We start from the raw sequence: 20,119 nt of genomic DNA on the forward strand, positions 1-20,119 counted from the left end.
ATCTCGCGAAATTAGACTTATGAGGTGTCATGAAACATTTTTGATAAAAAAGTAAATGCTATGAAAATAAGAAGCATACAGTTACAAACATCTCTTCTTGTACTATTTTGCACATGATTTCAAATGACATCATACAAACCAATTTTGTTGTTTTTACACATTTAAGGGGAACATTTTCATTACCGCAACGTGTCTATGACTGGATTTGGGTTCTTTGACATGGAAATATTTATAAATAAAAAATCAAAAAAATTAAAAGCTTCAGTGCATGTTATACTATAAACATTTACAGTAAAGAAACATGTGGTATTTGGTGATCATTGGTAAATGTAGAGACAATAATAAGGAATATAAATGTGTCCAAAACCAATTTTCTCATCCTCCGCAACAATTTTCAAGCATTGTTTAAGCCCTCAGAGAACTAACATTTAAAAAAAAATTATTGGAAGGGACATAATTGACTGTGACACTCAAGATGGCTACCAGGTATTTTTTCTCTCCAGATAAAGGTTAAAAATTTGTTTGTCAACTTTGTAGTTCTCATTACTGAAACATGAGTTTGTAAATGCATATATTTAATGTAATATCATGTTGCGGTAATGATCGTTTTTGATAATGATAATCTAAAAAATTGAAATAATTCTATGGGAATTTTTTTTAAATATTCTATAAATAATGGTTATAGTAAGTTCAGACCTTAATCTTATATGTGCAAATAAAATTGGCTTCAAGTGCTTTTTAAAAATTATGTACTGGACACCTTCTAAATCTGGACTTTTTTGATACATCATTCTTTCATTGTGTACAAAAAAACATTCTGGAAAAATCTAAGTAAGATATGGGGTTGGAAAACTGGCAGAGTATGTATTTTTAGGTGACGTCTGCCTTTCTTAGGTTACTGTACTTATAAATATTTGGAGTCTCCTGCTAGGCTCGCCAAGCTTTAGAAAACCAGAAAATGCATTGTGCATAAATCTTAGAGCAGCATGCTTTAACATTTCATCATAACTTCACTGCAGATAAATACATACATCAAAGCAAAGATGGCGGCATGGGGGGACTTTCTCTCTGGGCAACAGGAACACAGTGTTTTTCTCTCTCTGACTTTCCGAGCGAATCCTAACCAGGATACAAGATTGCAAATGACAGAAAACACACATCCACTGTTCTCCCACTTCTCCTCCTCTCACTACCCAGCCGAACTGAACATGAGCCCCATTACCACCCGCGGATACCGAATGTTGTGCTTTCCCTGCAGGGCCAACCTACAATTGTAAATGTTCCTCCTAAGTGAAGCCCACACAGTCAGTAGAAATGAAGGTATTATTTGAACAGTGTAATATTTTGCGGGATGCCATAGAAGAACCATTTCTTTCTGACCTGAGATGTTTATGGTTTGGATGTTTAGAATGTTTAAGGTTCTTGATGGAGCCATTAAGCCAAAAGTGGTTCTTCTATGGTATTGTGATGCATACTTTAACCATGCTTAGGCTGGTTGAAGTCCTTGTTTTTAGTTACACTGTAGCAGGTGTGCAGGAAGTAGGGGGAGGGGGGGCTGGGGGGCTGCAGCACCCCCTAATTTCACAGAATTGTAAATGCACCATACATTTTGGTTCATTTATAATTATTTTTCGGTACAAATAGCTTCCCTTTTGTCATACAACTGCTATTTAACTAAAACTAAAGTAGCAGAGTGTATGGCTCGTAAAACTGGCTTTTGACGCAATGTCCCTGGTTTGAATCCGGCTTTTCCCTGTCACATGAAAAGGCATTTATTTTCAATTAAAATGAAGAAAATGTTCAAAAAGTGGAAATAAAATGCACTAAGAGTGTTTATTCGGTAGGGTTAGGGGTCTGTGTAGGGGGGGCTTTTATTCTGCCAATAATGCAGCATGCATTTAATAATTTGAATAAATTACACTCTATGTTGTTATTGCATACTGCAAAGTGAATTATACACGTAGACACCCCAAAAGACAAGGTTTAAACGTATGATTATTGATTCAGAGATAATATTAAAGAAAATTTATAGTAGACCTTGGTGACCCCATAGCTGGTTACAGCCATACACACGGCACCCCAACCTAAAACATCTCCTGTGCCCCTGCACTGTAATGATTTGGCCCATTGTGGTGATTGTATTTTACAAAACTTGTGCAAATGACAGAACATTATACAGCACAGTTTCTGCATGTATAATCCAACAGGCACAGTCTGAAGTGTTGCCAGTGTTTATATTCATATAGTCTTTTTCTATTGACACCCAATTTGCAGGAGCCAAGCAGGAACCGTCTGTTCGAGTTTGATTTCAGCTTGGCCACATTCAGCGTGCCACTCGGCACCCGTTCTACATTTCGGACATATGGAGGACGATGATTACACCCGGCAGGCAGCTTAACCAATCACAAAACAGGCAACGACCGGGAGGCGGACGTATTGCACCAGCTGTCGAGTCGGGCGTCTGAAAGAACGCTGATGCTATGAAAGTTAGCAAGCCTGAAAACCGGAGAGAGAGCGTCGATGCTTTGGGGCAGCTCACAGATTTGATGAAATTAACAACATGCAGTTACCGACAGTTGATGCCACGTGTAGACCAGCTGACACAAGCAGAGGCGGAGCAAGCCTTGCATGTAATGAGACTAATAATGAAGAGTTCTGTTCTGTTTGGTGCGTGTGAATGTTTATGGGACTTAAATTGGTCAGAAAAGACTATAATATCAAAGCAGCATTAGGCTGAGAGATGAGTCCTGCCAAAATCTGTATAAGGGTGGGAATGACTTAATTAGGCTGCAGATAAAAGACGAGCATGCTTGCATACTTTATTCCTTTTTGAACAGATGGAAATTTAAAGGGACTGTTCACTGTTCACCCCCCCCCCCAAAAAAATTAAATTCTGACATTATTACCTAACTTGTTTCAAAACTATTTAACTTTCCTACTTTCTTATGCAACTATTATATGTTGGCACTGGAGCTTTTTAACTTTAATAATGATTTTGAAGCAGCATAAAATTGGTCCACATGACTCATGCATTATATTCCAAGTTTTATTCCAAGTCCTATGAACTCTACCAGAGAGGGATAAAGTGGATATCAAAATTAATGACTACGATCTGTAATATTGCTGTCAGATGGTTTCAGAGCTCTCAGAATAAAAACGTATTCAGTACAATGGTATTACAATGAGTTTGCATATTGGTTGAAGCATGAACGTTCCAGTCCCTAATTACTGTTAACTGCAATAAAATGAAAAGAAATTGCTTAAAAGATAATACAGGTTTAGTGACATGAGGGTAAGTAAACATTGACAAGTGTATTTTTTTTCGGGGTGAGCTCTCCATTTAAACCAAGGGCTGATGGGTGCCTATCTTCTTTCCATCTACAGCGGCACAAAAACTTGCACTTAACCTTTAAAAAAAACTCTATGACCTTCATTTCCCAGGGGAAAAATTACAGAGCATGGCGACAAAGTGTTGACCATTCAAATAACAGACTTCCTCTGGGTACCAAGGCTATTCTAGTGAAACAGACGAGGCTGATTGAAAACGCAGACAGAGTCTGAGAGGCAATCATTGATTTGATCGCCTCACATGTCAGCAGAACGAACTAAACTCCTGACACCTCACTGGGCGATGTAGGGACCATATCATCATGAAGCTGCCAGGAATTATTTACTTTAAACTACCACAGTCTCTGCTCATGTGAGATTGCAGAAAGGAGGACAACTTTAAATATTAAATGGTCATTTAATGGTCTCATCCCTAAGAATTAAGCAATCATTATATGTACCATGGGTATATATTAATTATCAAATGATGCAGAATGATTGGAGGTTTGGTATTACTTTTTATTAAAAAGTTTTAATTGGTGGACAATAAAGCATAAACAAATTTGGTTAAAATTTGGCAGAATACAAACCAGAACACCTTAAAGGCGGGTGTCTCTAAAGAGTTTAGCTCCAACCCTAATCAAAAATGTTTGAATAGGGTTGGAGCTAAAATCTGCAGACACACCGGCTCTCCAGGAGCAGGAATGGTAACCCCTGCACTAAACACCAAGAACACCTTAGCAACAGCATAGGGATGTACTAGACACCACTAAGAACACCTTAGCAACAGCATAGTGATGACATAAACACCAAGAACACCTTAGCAACAGCATAGTGATGACGTAAATACCAAGAACACCTTAGCAAGAGCTTAGCGATGACCTGAAACACCAAGAATACATTAGCAAAAGCATAGCGATGACCTTAAACAACAAGAACACATTAACAACAGAAAACACAAAGAACATCTTAGCAACAGCATAGGGATGACCTAAACACCAAGAACACCTTAGCAGCATCATAGCAATGACCTAAACGCCAAGAACACCTTAGCAACAGCATAGCGATGTCCTAGACACCACTAAAACACCTTAGCAACAGCATAGCGATGTCCTAGACACACTAAAACACCTTAGCAGCATCATAGCAATGACCTACACGCCAAGAACACCTTAGCAACAGCATAGCGATGTCCTAGACACCACTAAAACACCTTAGCAACAGCATAGCGATGTACTAAACACCACTAAGAACACATTAGCAACAGCAGTAGTGACCTAAACACCAAGAACACCTTTGCAATTGCATATTTACGACCAAAACGCCAAGAACACCTTAGCAACAGCATGGCGATGACCTAAACAACAAGAACACCTTAGCAACAGCATAGCGATGTCCTAGACACCACTAAAACACCTTAGCAACAGCATAGCGATGTACTAAACACCACTAAGAACACATTAGCAACAGCAGTGGTGACCTAAACACCAAGAACACCTTTGCAATTGCATATTTACGACCAAAACGGCAAGAACACCTTAGCAACAGCATGGCGATGACCTAAACAACAAGAACACCTTAGCAACTGCAAAGCGATATACTAGACACCACTAAAACACCTTAGCAACAGCATAGCGATGTACTAAACACCATTAAGAACACATTAGCAACAGCAGTGATGACCTAAACACCAAGAACACCTTTGCAATCGCATAGTTATGACCTAAACACCACTAAGAACACATTAGCAACAGCATAGCAATGACCTAAACACCAAGAACACCTTTGCAATCGCATAATTATGACCTAAACAACACTAAGAACACAGTAGCAACAGCAGTGGTGACCTAAACACCAAGAACACCTTTGAAATCGCATAGTTATGACCTAAACACCACTAAGAACACATTAGCAACAGCAGTGGTGACCTAAACACCAAGAACACCTTTGAAATCGCATAGTTATGACCTAAACACCACTAAGAACACATTAGCAACAGCAGTGGTGACCTAAACACCAAGAACACCTTTGAAATCGCATAGTTACAACCTAAACACCAAGAACACATTAGCAACAGCATAGCAATAACTTAATTTCCAACAGCATAGTTATTACCAAAACGCCAAGAACACCTTAGCAACAGCATGGCGATGACCTAAACACCAAGAACACCTTTGAAATCGCATAGTTACGACCTAAACACCAAGAACACATTAGCAACAGCATAGCAATGACCTAAACACCAAGAACACCTTTGCAATCGCATAGTTATGACCTAAACACCACTAAGAACACATTAGCAACAGCAGTGGTGACCTAAACACCAAGAACACCTTTGAAATCGCATAGTTACAACCTAAACAACAAGAACACATTAGCAACAGCATAGCAATAACTTAATTTCCAACAGCATAGTTATTACCAAAACGCCAAGAACACCTTAGCAACAGCATGACGATGACCTTAACAACAAGAACACCTTAGCAACAGCATAGCGATGTACTAGGCACCACTAAAACACCTTAGCAACAGCATAGCAATGTACTAAACACCATTAAGAACACATTAGCAACAGCAGTGATGACCTAAACACCAGAACACCTTTGCAATCGCATAGTGATGATGACCTAAACACCACTAAGAGCACATTAGCAACTGCATAGTGATGTACTAAACACCAACTAGCAACAGCCTGCATATGCACCAAACACCTTTCAGAAATCTTTAGCAACAGCATAGCGATGCACTTAACATAATTCAGAACACCTTAGCAACCACACAGCAATGCACCAAACATCAGTAAGAATACCCTAGCAACAGGATAGCAATTCACAAAACACCACTAAGAACACTTTAGCATCCACATAGCGGTGCACTAAACACCACTAAGAACACCTTAGCAACAACATAGTGATGCACCAAAAACCATCCAAAACACATAAGCAACTGCACAGCGATGGACTAAACATCACTCAAAACACTTTAGCAACCACATAGCGATGCACTAAACACCACTAAGAACACCTTAGCAACAACATAGTGGTGCACCAAATACCATCCAACCTTAACAACTGCACAGCGATAGGTAAACATAGAATAGCAATGTACCAGACATCACTAAGAACACGTTAGCAACAGCATTGGTGACCTAAACACCAAGAACAACTTAGCAACAACATAGCGATGCACCAAACACCGCTAAGAACACCTTAGCGACAACATAGTGGTGCACTAAAAAACATCCAAAACACCTATGCAATTGCACAGCAATGCCCTGGCAACCACCCACGACAATTTGGCATTGACAGTGTCGTATGGGCAAGCAGCACTTATATTTTTCTCCCAAAACATAAAAGTTTATTTAATAAGTTTTTGTGACAGCTGTTGGCTTTATTGGTCACTGAAGGTTGATATACCAGGACACCAAGCTTCACACTTAACGAGGTCTGTTCTAGTACCTTCCTTTGCATCTGCTATGAATGCTGGGATTTAAATATAGGAAATTCATTGGGAGCTGTCAAATCATAATGTCTTTGGGTTTTGCGGTTTCAAGCCAACACTCATAACGCTCCACACGAGGGGCCAAAGCGGCACCATCCAGCATCTTCATCTTCCAAGCGCTAAATCCAGCTGTCAGCCAAACGGACAGGATTGATACGGGCCGCTGTTCAAAGGGAAATCTGTAGAAATCAGGTCAGTCGTGCACCAGCAGAACCAGAAGCAGGAAAGGCAGAATCCCACGTCTCCAGAAACTGACAGCTTTCCTTTAAAACTCAGCCTGGAGACGTTCGTCTCCATCCATGACAGATCCTATTGTGTGTGAATAGAACAAGCACAAGGTGTGACGCTCGTACGGTTGTACAAAAGCAACTCTCTTTTTTTCCATTTACAAAGCTACAGGTAACAGGATATTTGATAGCTCATTATTTACTTCAGGGTCTATTGTGGATTTTTGCAGCGCAATTTCTTTTTCTCAGCTGGGATGCGTTCTGTTCTTCTGGTGTGAATCAAGCTTATCTGCGGGTCTCCTTAATGCAGTTCTACAGGCTGAGCTCTAAATTGTTTTTTAGCGAGAAAGCAGGTGGTGCCGGCCATAAGCTCAGTGTTAAAGGGTTACAAGCGTACCCAATGGAAAGCTTGAAATACTATATCAGAGCATGGGACAGATTGACATAACAATTACAACAGCAGGCATGATGTGACGCTTCAGATGTTGCTCGAAATTCTGAGCATGGACACTTTTCACAACGGAACAGATACACTCACCTAAAGGATTATTACTGTAGGAACACCATACTAATACTGTGTTTGACCCCCTTTCGCCTTCAGAACTGCCTTCATTCTACATGGCATTGATTCAACAAGGTGCTGAAAGCATTCTTTAGAAATGTTGGCCCATATTGATAGGATAGCATCTTGTAGTTGATGGAGATTTGTGGGATGCACATCAGGGCACGAAGCTCCCGTTCCACCACATCCCAAAGATGCTCTATTAGGTTGAGATCTGGTGACTGTGGGGGCCATTTTAGTACAGTGAACTCATGTCATGTTCAAGAAACCAATTTGAAATGATTTGAGCTTTGTGACATGGTGCATTATCCTGCTGGAAGTAGCCATCAGAGGATGTGTACATGGTGGTCATAAAGGGATGGACATGGTCAGAAACAATGCTCAGGTAGGCCGTGGCATTTAAACGATGCCCAATTGGCACTAAGGGGCCTAAAGTGTCCAAAGAAAACATCCCCACACCATTACACCACCACCACCAGCCTGCACAGTGGTAACAAGGCATGATGGATCCATGTTCTCATTCTGTTTACGCCAAATTCTGACTCGACCATCTGAATGTCTCAACAGAAATCAAGACTCATCAGACCAGGCAAAATTTTTCCAATCTTCAACTGTCCAATTTTGGTGAGCTTGTGCAAATTGTAGCCTCTTTTTCCTCTTTGTAGTGGAGATGAATGGTACCCGGTGGGGTCTTCTGCTGTTGTAGCCCATCCGCCTCAAGGTTGTGCGTGTTGTGGCTTCACAAATGCTTTGCTGCATACCTCGGTTGTAACGAGTGGTTATTTCAGTCAAAGTTACTCTTCTATCAGCTTGAATCAGTCGGTCCATTCTCCTCTGACCTCTAGCATCAACAAGGCATTTTCACCCACAGGACTGCCACCTACTGGATGTTTTCCCTTTTCATGCCATTCTTTGTAAACCCTAGAAATTGTTATGCATAAAAATCCCAGAAACTGAGCAGATTGTGAAATACTCAGACTGGCCCATCTGGCACCAACAACCATGCCACGCTCAAAATTGCTTAAATCACCTTTCTTTCCCTTTCTGACATTCAGTTTGGAGTTCAGGAGATTGTCTTGACCAGGACCACACCCCTAAATGCATTGAAGCAATTGCCATGTGATTGATTAGATAATTGCATTAATGAGAAATTGAACAAGTGTTCCTAATAATCCTTTAGGTGAGTGTATAAAACACATAGAACATTATATGCAGCGTTATTCTGGCACTTTACACTACTGTTATTTTATAATATAGTTGAAAGTCAACTTCATTTTATAAGTTATAACAACTAATCTCTTGTCAAGATAAATAATAGTAAGTTGACATGACTTGTAAATCTTAGTTGATTCAACTAAAAAAAATGTAAGGCAGCAAACTATTTTAATTTACACCATGCATAATTTATCAAGACATAGCATTTCCCCTTCAAAACCGTGCAGCCCTATTTGGATAAAACATGGACAAACACAACAGCTGGTTTAAATTAACCTGGAAAATGTCCATATTTGGCCCAAGCATGTGTTTCAACAAACCAGTATTTTGGGTTAAAGCAATCCAGCATAAACTAATTTACTGTAAACCCGGATTTGCCCATATTTGACCCAACCCAGCGTTTTATTTTAATGCAGCAGACACAAAGGTTAGCCCACACCAAAACAATCTATAAAACAAACACACATGACAGCAATATAAAATACGCAATCTCTTCTGCCCACCTCGTACCCCAGGAAGCAGCGAATGGCAGTGCAGTTCAGGGAACTCATTACCATAAAGGCTACTAAAAAATAATTGGCACAGCAAGCAGAGCACCTGCAGAGGTGAAGCTGTGCATTGTTATTAGAGTTGAGGAAAATCTTTGCATAAATTAATTTAATTAACAACCCGCCACACCCTTCATGATGCCAACGGAGAATCTCCTCGTAAAGGCAAAGATGAAGATACGAAGATGAAATGCAACACCTTTGGCCACTTTTTCATTTTCTGACCGAATGCCTGCAAATGTTCAACAGAGATATAAAACCGCCAGGCCATGGTGCCATAAATGTCACTACAGAGACAGATGCTGCACATGGCTGGGGCCAGAAACACCAGGTGATGTTATATGCCATGAACATTACATTTATGAATTGGAAACATTGCATATACTGTATGTCTTATAATATGAATCACACATCATTACACAGCACTCTCGAATATTACCGTACATCACGCTCTCTATTCAAGCTCAAATCCAATATAAATGCCTCTCTTGCACAAATACCATTTATTAATGTTCATTTTTGAGATTGCAGTGTGTGAAATATCACCAAACACAACATTAGCAGCATCTCTGGTGTAATGAATGCAATGCTGGTTTAAGACAGGCAGCTTTGAACATCAGCAGCGAACAAGTCATACAAATATGCACTCTCATTTCATTCATACTGTAGTAGACGATTCACCGACTCATCATGAGTCAAATACTGTAAATACCAAAGAGTCCCACGAATGCACACATGCACGCATGCCAAGTAATAAGTTAAGCAACACAGCAAGTGAAAGTGACAAAATCAGATCTGTGATTTCTGTTTTTAGGTTGCATCTTTCAAATAGAGCTAATATTAGACACCGATGCATCATGTCTGTCATAACACCAAGTAATGTATGAATATCACTTTTATTCATGCTGGAAGAACTTTGCACTTTCAGACTATATATGCATTAGCAGTAAAGGTGTCCTTGGTTAGGCCTATTGCACTTTTTATTTCCACATTAAAAGCCTATTAAATGTACACATTTCTATTTAATCCTTCATACAGATTGATTGATAATGATTATAATGAATGTCCACACAGCATGACATATAAAATATATACCAGTCAGTCACACTGGCATCAGTTATAAAACTCAAAAGCATCATGAACCGCACACAGAAATCAGATCAGACGTTTTGAATCCCTACTGTAAATACAGAAATCTGTACCATCCAGTTCCTATAGATACGAGCTATATGTGCATTGATGAAAGGCATCTACTTTCTGGCTGAAATCAATGTGTTTTTTTTCTCACAGCCAATTGAGTGTTTACACATGCATGGTATTGAGGTCAAGTGTTCTTCAGAGAGATCACGACTTGCAGTATTTATAATAACTTCACAATTTCACATCTTTTATGTAATGCCAAGTTGGCACAACCATTACCTGTCGGGGGAAAAACTACCAAAAAGGACAATCTATGACACACTAGACAAAAACATACATTTACAGTAATGCATTTGGCACACTTAGGGGGACTTCATTCTATGTTGTGAGCCCTTGACCTTACTAATTGAGCTATAGTGCCACTAAAATAAAAATAGTCCTGCTAAAACCATCATCCCAAAGCCTCATGCATGCACCTATGTATTAAACAAGCACAGCTGCTATCTCAGCATGATTCAGACAGCTAGAGCCTCATCCACCAGCATACAAACAGCAATGCATCTCCAGGTATGCTAAATAAACTGGAGAGATGAGTCGGGCACCAACACGAGTACAAGCAAAACACAGCGAGCAGCGTTGGATCCCCATAAGTGCACTAACTAGCCCTTGTGCTCAGACCAACTCCTTCCTGTTAAATATTAATGTGGACGCGCGCTACTTCAGTGCGTCTTTTTCTACCCTGGTTTCATGAGAGAGGTTCCAAATCAAAAGCGCTCACTTGATCACCGATCAGATGTCGTCCATTAGGTCCGATGACCTCTCTAATGCGTCTAAATGCCCGGCGTAATCCTGATTCGATACAATGGCAAACAACAATTACGCGCAAACAGAGAACGGGGGACTAGGTCCGGAGATGATTAAAAAGGCTGAAATAGCTGAGACAGTACCTTTGTTCACTCTCCGCAGTATCTGGCATCGGCATTTGAAAGAGACGGCTATCATACTAGCTCAGTGCGCGCAGCCGAGGTGCTCGTCCGTGGAAAAGCGATGCTACGGTACACATGGGCATCCGGATTCCGCGCGCACAGCTCAGACGCCGCGTCCCACCGGGAGAAAGCCAGACTTCGATCACGCACTTCGTACCCGAACGCAGATCATCCGTGATCTATGATGGCAAATCATATTTTCCCCATATAAAATCCTGGGGTTTGAAGGTGCGCGCATCGGGAGAACGCGCAGGGCGCTGCTGGTATCTCGCAAGTGAGACTCTGCCTGATGTGAATGGGCTTTTAAAGTTGCACGCGTACTATATTCAGTATTAGTGGCCGGTTACCCTAATGCAGCAATGGAGAAATATTTTTCCCCCTTCTCTGGCAAAGATGCACACAAGCACTCGCATTTCCTTAATTTAGTTTAAACTAGACAATTAATTATGCATAGATTAAATGTTTTCATCACACTAAAATAAACATTACAGACTGCTGTAAGTGCAGAAACAGTGCACGTCTCTGTTGCATTTTGAATAATTAGCTAATAGCATCTGTTTACTTAAGTCTAATATTTGCATAAAGCCTTTTATGCCTTCCTTTTTCATTTCAGTTGAGAGTGGACTGGGTGACGCACAGGCTGGTCTTAGTGATGAGCAGCATCCTTTTAAAAGCACATAAAACATGCATTTAGGTCAGTGATCTTATCTCTGTGTATTATCAGATATTTGTATGAGCATTAAGCCTGGCAACAAGAAACTACGGTATTAAATGAGGGTCTAGACATGTGAACGTGTACAAATACGCCCGGATGAGTCTTTAATGTGAATGAAAGTATTAAGGTCACTGTCGCTGTACTCGGTTCCTCCAATGATATTTGTAAGAAGTAGTTGGGGATAAGAGCCGAGGGTATTCAGTGTCTCTGATATGATTGCAACTGGTTTTTCTGTATTTTAAGCATCCATGTTGATGGCTCAGCAGATGGGATCAATGCTCCTGAATCTGTTTTTTGGATTATGCATGCTGCAGATCAGATTACACACAAACAGGGATTTGTCTGTGCACTTAAATAATGTAAATAATGCCATGGGACCACCATGTGAAAATGAGATGCACTTTGATAGACTGAAGGATGGATAGATTTAGATCTTGTACAATATAGAACTTGATGACTTTTGATAGAGCATTACTTTCGCACCAATGCCTCATCAGCAAACCAAGCCATAGGAGGAATTTACATGTGGGAAGATTACATAAGACTAAATGAAAACTAAGCTAATTTCTTTTGTGTACTTTTGTTCCGAACGTTCACAGGAAATGTGCCGTCGAAATGAGAAAGTGCATTAGTCCGGTAGTGCAGCAGGAGTAGATGGGCGCGATATGTCAGGTCTTTAAAAAATTTATGGAGATGTCAGTGAACCAAGACACTCTCACACAACAAGCTCCTTTTGGCCCAGGAAAAACCAAGCACGGAGTAAACCACAATCAATTCCAGTGTGTTCAATATTAAAAAACTTTCAAATGTAAAAAATTTAGAGACACAAATTAAAGTTTAAACCCAGCTTTAATCCATGCAAACTCTGCTTGCTCTAATTTATGCATCCCGCTTGAGAAACCCAAAAAAACAAATGTACTCAGCTTGAGCTCTGCATTTGCAAGAAACATTTTATCAACACTGGAGTTTTGTGCATGGCATTTTAAAGGACTCGTCCTTTTTTATTTTCTAGTAGACATTGGTTACATTACCGTCATGAATTGCTATTCACCACTCACTACTGCTAGTTAATAGCAGGTGGTATCACAGCAAGTGACATCTAAATGGACCAAAAAAATGTGGATATGCCAAAAATGAAAATCTGAATTTGAGTTGAGAAAAGCATCTGATTTTCTGTATGTGAACATCTGGAGCATACAACACATCATCATCATCAATGTATGGGCCTGAGATGATTACCTCAATCTAAAAACACTGTGAAACATCTCATAATCACAGGCATCAAATCTTATCTTTGTCTCCTGGGATGCTGCAATCAGGCCTCCCAGGACAAGCATGGCTGGAATGGCAATCAAAACAGCGGGGGGCGTTTAATTGTGTCAAAACAGCTCTGAGGACCACAGGACGTTTTTGTTAGGTTTCGAATTCATGCAATCACATCTGTGTGTATGTGAATAATTGGGGGGCGTTCCTGTGCATGGGTAGATGTACTCTCTGCCACATCAATGTGACATACCGGTCGGCTATTAAGTAAATTGTAAAGATGTGAACTTGCCAGGTTGGAGTCTTGCAAATCCCTGTCATTAGATGCTAAAAGCAGCTGCAGTGGGACAGTTAAAAAATATATTTCACAATAACCTTGAAGTAACTCAGACCCGAGTGTCTTATTTCCCCCCATGAGATTCCTTCACAACCTCCTGTTGGTGGAAAATACAAGTATACCTCAAATCCTGGAAGATGAATTGTAATAATGGCTCTCAGAAATAAAGATAACATTTTCTCACGCAAAATATGTAGCTTGTATGTTCAGTAGGCTGTAAGAAAAATGAGCAGTCTGGCCAAACACAAAGGGCAGTGAACTGTTAAAAATGAGCAGTGGACGGAAAAACAATCTGATGGCCTTTGGCGAGTAAAGATCATTAGGGACAATGGCGGGGAGCTGTCCACAAACTCTGGTGCTGAAATGGCGAAGAGCACAGCAGCGTTGGCGCGGCGCTAGCAGCCTCTAGTGGCGGACATTATGAACTACAAGAACATTCGTGATTTTGCATTAAAAAGGCTGATGCAGGCAAATGTGTTTTGTTTTCTATATAAAATCATCCTGCATAATGTAAAGATCATTCTGTGAAAAATAACCGTACTATTTTTAATATTGACTGAGTAAGGTTGTGTCAAAGATTGAAATTAAACTTTGATGCTCCTAATATCACATAGGCAGCGTCACAATTAACGAAAAATCCTTAAAATCCTCAAAAATCCTATCTTGGTATTAAAATGCATCTGCAAAATAGATACTTCTGTCTGTATGCATACGTATAATGTGGCCCTGGACCGCAAAACCATTCATTTAGTGATTTATACATCACCTGAACGCTGAATAAATAAGTATAGGACAAGGACAACATTTGGCTGAGATAAAACTATTTGAAAATCTGGAATCTGAAGGTGCAAAAAATCTAAATATTGAAAAAAATCACCTTTTAAGTTGTCCAAATGAAGTCCTTGGCAACACATTACTAATGATAAATATTTTTATATATATTTACGGTAAGAAATTTACAAAATATCTATGATAACATGATCTTTACTTAATATCCTAAAGATTTTTGGCATAAAAAAATCAGAAATTGTGGACCCATATGGCTATTGCTACAAATATACCCTTGCTGCTTATGGTTTTGTCATCCAGGGTCACATATACTGTACGTACCGGCACATACACACGCATAACTAATAAAATGATCATCCATCAATCTTTCTTTTAACCCATACCACGGGCAATATACTGTATTGGGCTGAGATTTAGGGTCGTAGGCCATTTTACTAACCAGATGTCCCTGTTATGTTCATTGTAGCATCTTAAAAAATGATGTGTGCTAAGTGACAATGCATAACCCAGCTGGCAAATATATGGATCTGGCAACAGTTTCTCAATTTTATGCACAAAGTCATCCAGAAATCAAAGCAAAACAGCAGCATGAAAGGGCATAAAAATGTGGCAAAATTAAAAATTGTCCCTTAATATTTATTCTTTTGAGAATACAACACTGCCATTCAATGTAAAAGTTAAAATTTAAAAAGGCTTTTACTGGTGTATTATATATTATTTTTATTATAAAAGATAAAATATAAACGAAAATATTATTTTAAAATAATACATAAACTGAACTTGCCATGGCCTTTTGTCCAGTGTTATGTGGTGATTTTCTCAGCTCAAACGTGCATTGTCAATCTGATGTTTTGCTGCAACAACCTATTGTCTGAAGAGCACTTAGTTTGCAGCACTTCAACCTTGGGTGCAGTAATATTGACAAAAGTTTGCACCTGAGTTCGAAGTGCTGAAAACTAAGTGCCCTTCCACCATACAATATAGTTCTCGTTTTATATCCGCTTAAAAAATCACCACGTTTTATTTTGTGCCACCATACTTACTCGTGTATCTACTCATGTAACAGTCTTTAAATCGGGAAACATGGATGTGTTTGGTGGCTTCTAAATTCATCCCTGTTTGGATCCTAAGGAATGAATGGTGCTAAGCTAAATGCTAACACATTCACGACGAGCTGTACAAAGATTAAGTGCACGCATTGAAAAAAGACTGGTATGTATTAATTTGTCTAAGTTGAGGTAAGAACATAGTAAAATATTGAAAACGGTGGTGTTTTCCTTTAAGTTTATGAAGACGGCACATCTGGCATTAGCAAATACAAGTGTCAGCATGTCATTTAAATAATGTGTTTTCTAATGTTTGGTTGAGCAACATGTAATTAAGTTACAATATAGCAACAAAAGACATCTGCCTCCCTCGCTCTGCATTTTAGTTGTCGACAAAAGCTCTATTGATTCAAACTAATGGAACCAAATTGAAGGGTCTTATTGAACATTACGTAGTTAGTGTGCAAGTACAAGGATTTTCTAATGCTGTGCCATCTCTGAAATACAAATCTTTCACTAAAATAAAACATATTGGCACTAAATGGGCTCTGGGCAACGGCATTAAACCGAGCTGTGTAACAGCTTTTTTTAGACTAAAGCAGGACGTTGATACAATTTACCCGTAATTAGTTTGTAAAATAGTTTGTAAATGTCAAAGGTTATCGCATGTTTCAAACAGAAATTGCAGATGAAAAACAAACACCAAATGTGATTTTCTTAGCAACAGCTCAGGTGTTTAAACAGCTCAGCAGTTATTAAGTTTACCCAAACGTCCCTAAAGAAAGAGCCACATCTGGTACCCATAACAACGCATCACTGGACTCTTTCAGAGCACGATGCGACCCACGTTAACAGAGAAACGATGGAGGTAGCTTGCAAAATTAACTTGGCCTTGAGCGGACATCCTCACTAAGGACCATTTGCTGCTCGGGATGGGTGCCAAGAGAAGACGCCACCACCGATCACTGTCACAACTTCCATCATTAATTATCTTTGAAGTACCACATCAAACAGGATCTCTTAAAGGGACAGTACACCCAAAAATGAAAATGATCTCATGTTGTTACAAACCTGTATAAATGTCTTTGCTCTGATGACCACAAAGGAAAATAGTTTGAGAAATGTTTAAAACCAAACCAATCAGAAGCAATGACTTCCATTGTATGAAAAAAAGAATACTATAGAAGTGAATGGGGCCCATGATCGGTTTGGTTTCAAACATTCCTCAAATTTGTGGTTAATTAGGTGAAATTTTAGCCTGGACAGGGTCACAAATACACCAAACTATTTCACAAGATTCAAACCGAATATAAACCAAAGCCACTCACAGTCTCTCACCTCGCTTAACTTCTTCCTCCTCGTCTATCCGGGCTGTATAACAGGACAGACACGAAAGAGGGACCGCAGTCCAGCACCTCATCAGCTTTTGCATACTGCCTCCGAATCCCTCCATCCCTGCTTCTGACCCGACCTGCTTTTGTCTCTAACAACAAACCCTAATTGTTGACCCTAATCATCCGATCCCTCTGTTCCACCACTAGAGGGCAGCAGCAGGTGCGGTGGCGCTCCACGGATGCAGGTGTGGGAATTTCTAAACCCAAGTGTGCGTGCACGTGAAGGGGGTTGCCATGGAAATAGTGCAGTCGGAAAGGGGGCGGAACTGAGAGCGGCTGTGTTTATAGGATTTGACAGGAGGTGGGACGAGAGCCTCGGGCGAAATGTGGGGACGTGAGCGTGTATGTGTGAAGGTGTTTATGTGTATCTGGTGTAAATGATGTAGATCGTGACATTGCATGCTAAGCACAGTGCAACAGTATGTAAAGAAGGTCAGGAAAACTACGAATGTGAATGCTTTCTCGGCAGAGCGGCTCAGTATTGTTTGCACCGTATGGATTTAGCCGAGGGAAAGTGGCCAGGCTGAGCACAAAGTCGCTTATCTGACTCAGCAAACTCAATGCTGCTAATGCACAATGTACTGTGTGTGTCTACTTAACTTTATTTTTAGATTTTGGGGGTAAATTTGTACCCATAAGCGAGCAAAACTTGACAAACTTGAGCAAAACCTTCTTTGTAAAAATACAACAAAAAGATAGCAAATAAAGTTTTTGTTTTTTGTGTGTGTGTGTGTGTCAGTCTTGGGCAAGTTACTGAAAATTATTAATTAGTAACAGTTACTGGTTACTTCTTTTAAAAGTATTGAATTACTCTACCAGTTACTGTATTACAAAAGTAATTAGTTACTAGGGAAAGTAACTTAAGTTACTTTTATGTCTGCTTTTTAAATGTAAATATGAACAGTACTGAACAGTCAAACGATAAAACAGTAGGTGTCACTCTTTTGTTAGTTTGGTTATGTACTGCATTATTTTAGTAAAGTTTCTTATATGGATGGTCTATTTTACATGTAAGGCTCTCATATATCACATACTGTAGGAGCCTACTTTGCTTTAGATTCAGCCTGTGAATATTTTTGTTAGAATTAATTAATATGTAAGCTTACTTTATTTATGTATATCATTTAGACAAATATTTTGTATGATTACATTGAAAATATATAATGTGTTAAAATTGTGTACTGTCTCTTTAAGAATTTGGGTACTGTGAAGCTTGAGGGTAGTGCGCTCTTTGGAAAACAGTGAAGTTTCTTTACCACATCCATGATATTTAAGATTTATGATCATATATTGTTTGTATATTTTTATGTTTGATTTAAATGATAAACAAGATTAAAGGAAGATATTTAATCAGAAAACGGAGTACATGGATTGTTTTGTCGGAGTGACACGGAGCGAGTGAAACCAAAACTGAAACTAAATGCGCACTCACACATAGCCTACTATGGAGTTTTAACACGGGTGTACAGCGCAAAGTGCATGGAAACAACAATCTCAAATCGTTCTCTTCCATGATATATAAACATTTCTCAGATTTATTACTTTTTTGGACTACAAATGCAAGTTGATGTCATACTGGGATTGCTTGGCAAAGATCATTTACAAACATGAGACCAGATGGACTTAATGAATTTTTAAACAAAGGTATGTTGTCCCGTTTATATTTTTCATGTTCATTACATATGCACTGTCGACCATGATGAAGTTTATTGATTCATTGCACCGCCCACCACGGTCCTGTGATGTTTATTTTTAGAAATTGATGGCCAATTTGTACGGAGCCCTTTAGGGGACATGGTGGTGGACAATATTTGGGATGAGAGGAAAAAAAAATTTAACAGCTTTTGCGTTCCCCGAGAAGCTTTTTGCATTCTCTCGCAAATCTTTTGCGTTCCCCCGAGAAACTTTGCGTTCTCTCGCAAATCTTTTGCGTTCCCCCGAGAAACTTTGCGTTCTCTCGCAAAACTTTTGCGTTCCCCCTGAGAAACTTTTTGCGTTCCCCCGAGAAAACGTTTGTGTTCGCTCGCAAAAAGAGCCTACGCTTTCGCGAGAAACCACGTCGCTTCACAGCGTCACCTGAGGCAGTTCATTGATGCCAGCTGTTTAAATATGATATATAACTACTGTTATTAAAGAATTATACTGTATTTCTTTGTATTTAAGTCCAAGTTCAAAATAACACTCTATAAACCACGCCATTGTGAAACAGGTCATGTTTTTAGTTCAGACTTTATCTTCCGTCAGCAATGGTTCAGACAGCTCAATGCATTCACAATGGAGCGGTTTATAGAGTGTTATTTTGAACTTGGACTTAAATACAAAGAAATACGATATAATTCTTTAATAACAGTAGTTATACCTGTATATCATATCTACAAACAGCTTGCATCAATGATGCCATTGCCTTATGAACTGCCTCAGGTGACGCTGTGAAGCGCTGTGGTCTCTCGCGAAAACGTAGGCTCTTTTTGCGAGCGAACGCAAAAAGTTTCTCGGGGAACTCAGGGGGACGCAAAAGGTTTCTCGGGGGAACGCAAACGTTTTGCGAGATAACGCAAAGTTTCTCGGGGGAACGCAAAAGTTTTGCGAGAGAACGCAAAAAGCTTCTCGGGAGAACGCAAAAGCTATAAAAAAAAAATCCCTCTCATCCCAAATATTATCCACCACCATGTCCCCTCGCCGGCTCCGTAAATTTGTACCCAAAAGTGAGCAAAAGATCACAAACTTGAGCAAAACCTCCCTTTAGAGACGTCCTTATTTGTAAAAACACACAAAAAAGCAAATAAAGTTTTTTTTGTCTCTGTGTGTGTGTGTGTGTGTGTGTCTACTTAACTATATTTTTAGATATTGGGGACGAATTTGTACCCCAAAATGAGCCAAGCTTCACAAACTTGATCAAAACTTCACAAACTTGATCAAAACCTCCCTTTAGAGACGCCTTCATTTGTAAAAATACTATAAAAAGAAAGCAAATAAAGTTTTTTTTGTGTCTACTTAAAGGGGACAGAGAATGAAAAACCATTTTTACCTTGTCTCTGTTGAATAATGGTAGTCTACCCGCATTCACGA

At 39.5% G+C, this 20,119-nt stretch overlaps 1 protein-coding gene across 9 annotated transcripts in view; it reads right to left on the bottom strand.

Moving 5' to 3' along the window:
* grip1 (glutamate receptor interacting protein 1) overlaps positions 1-20,119 on the bottom strand; it is a 342,888-nt gene that overhangs the window by 124,709 nt on the left and 198,060 nt on the right. Inside the window, exon 1 of one of the 9 annotated variants that reach the window (XM_065289843.2) lies at positions 11,468-11,785. The exons of the other annotated variants lie outside the window; for them this stretch is intronic. Within the exon in view, the coding sequence (XP_065145915.1) occupies positions 11,468-11,522 (55 nt within the window). The 5' untranslated portion in view covers positions 11,523-11,785. Of the gene's footprint in view, positions 1-11,467; positions 11,786-20,119 lie in introns of those variants that run through there. 9 annotated transcript variants of the gene reach the window in all.

Source organism: Paramisgurnus dabryanus, chromosome 1 (assembly GCF_030506205.2).
Source record: "Paramisgurnus dabryanus chromosome 1, PD_genome_1.1, whole genome shotgun sequence".
Classification (NCBI taxonomy): domain Eukaryota; kingdom Metazoa; phylum Chordata; class Actinopteri; order Cypriniformes; family Cobitidae; genus Paramisgurnus; species Paramisgurnus dabryanus.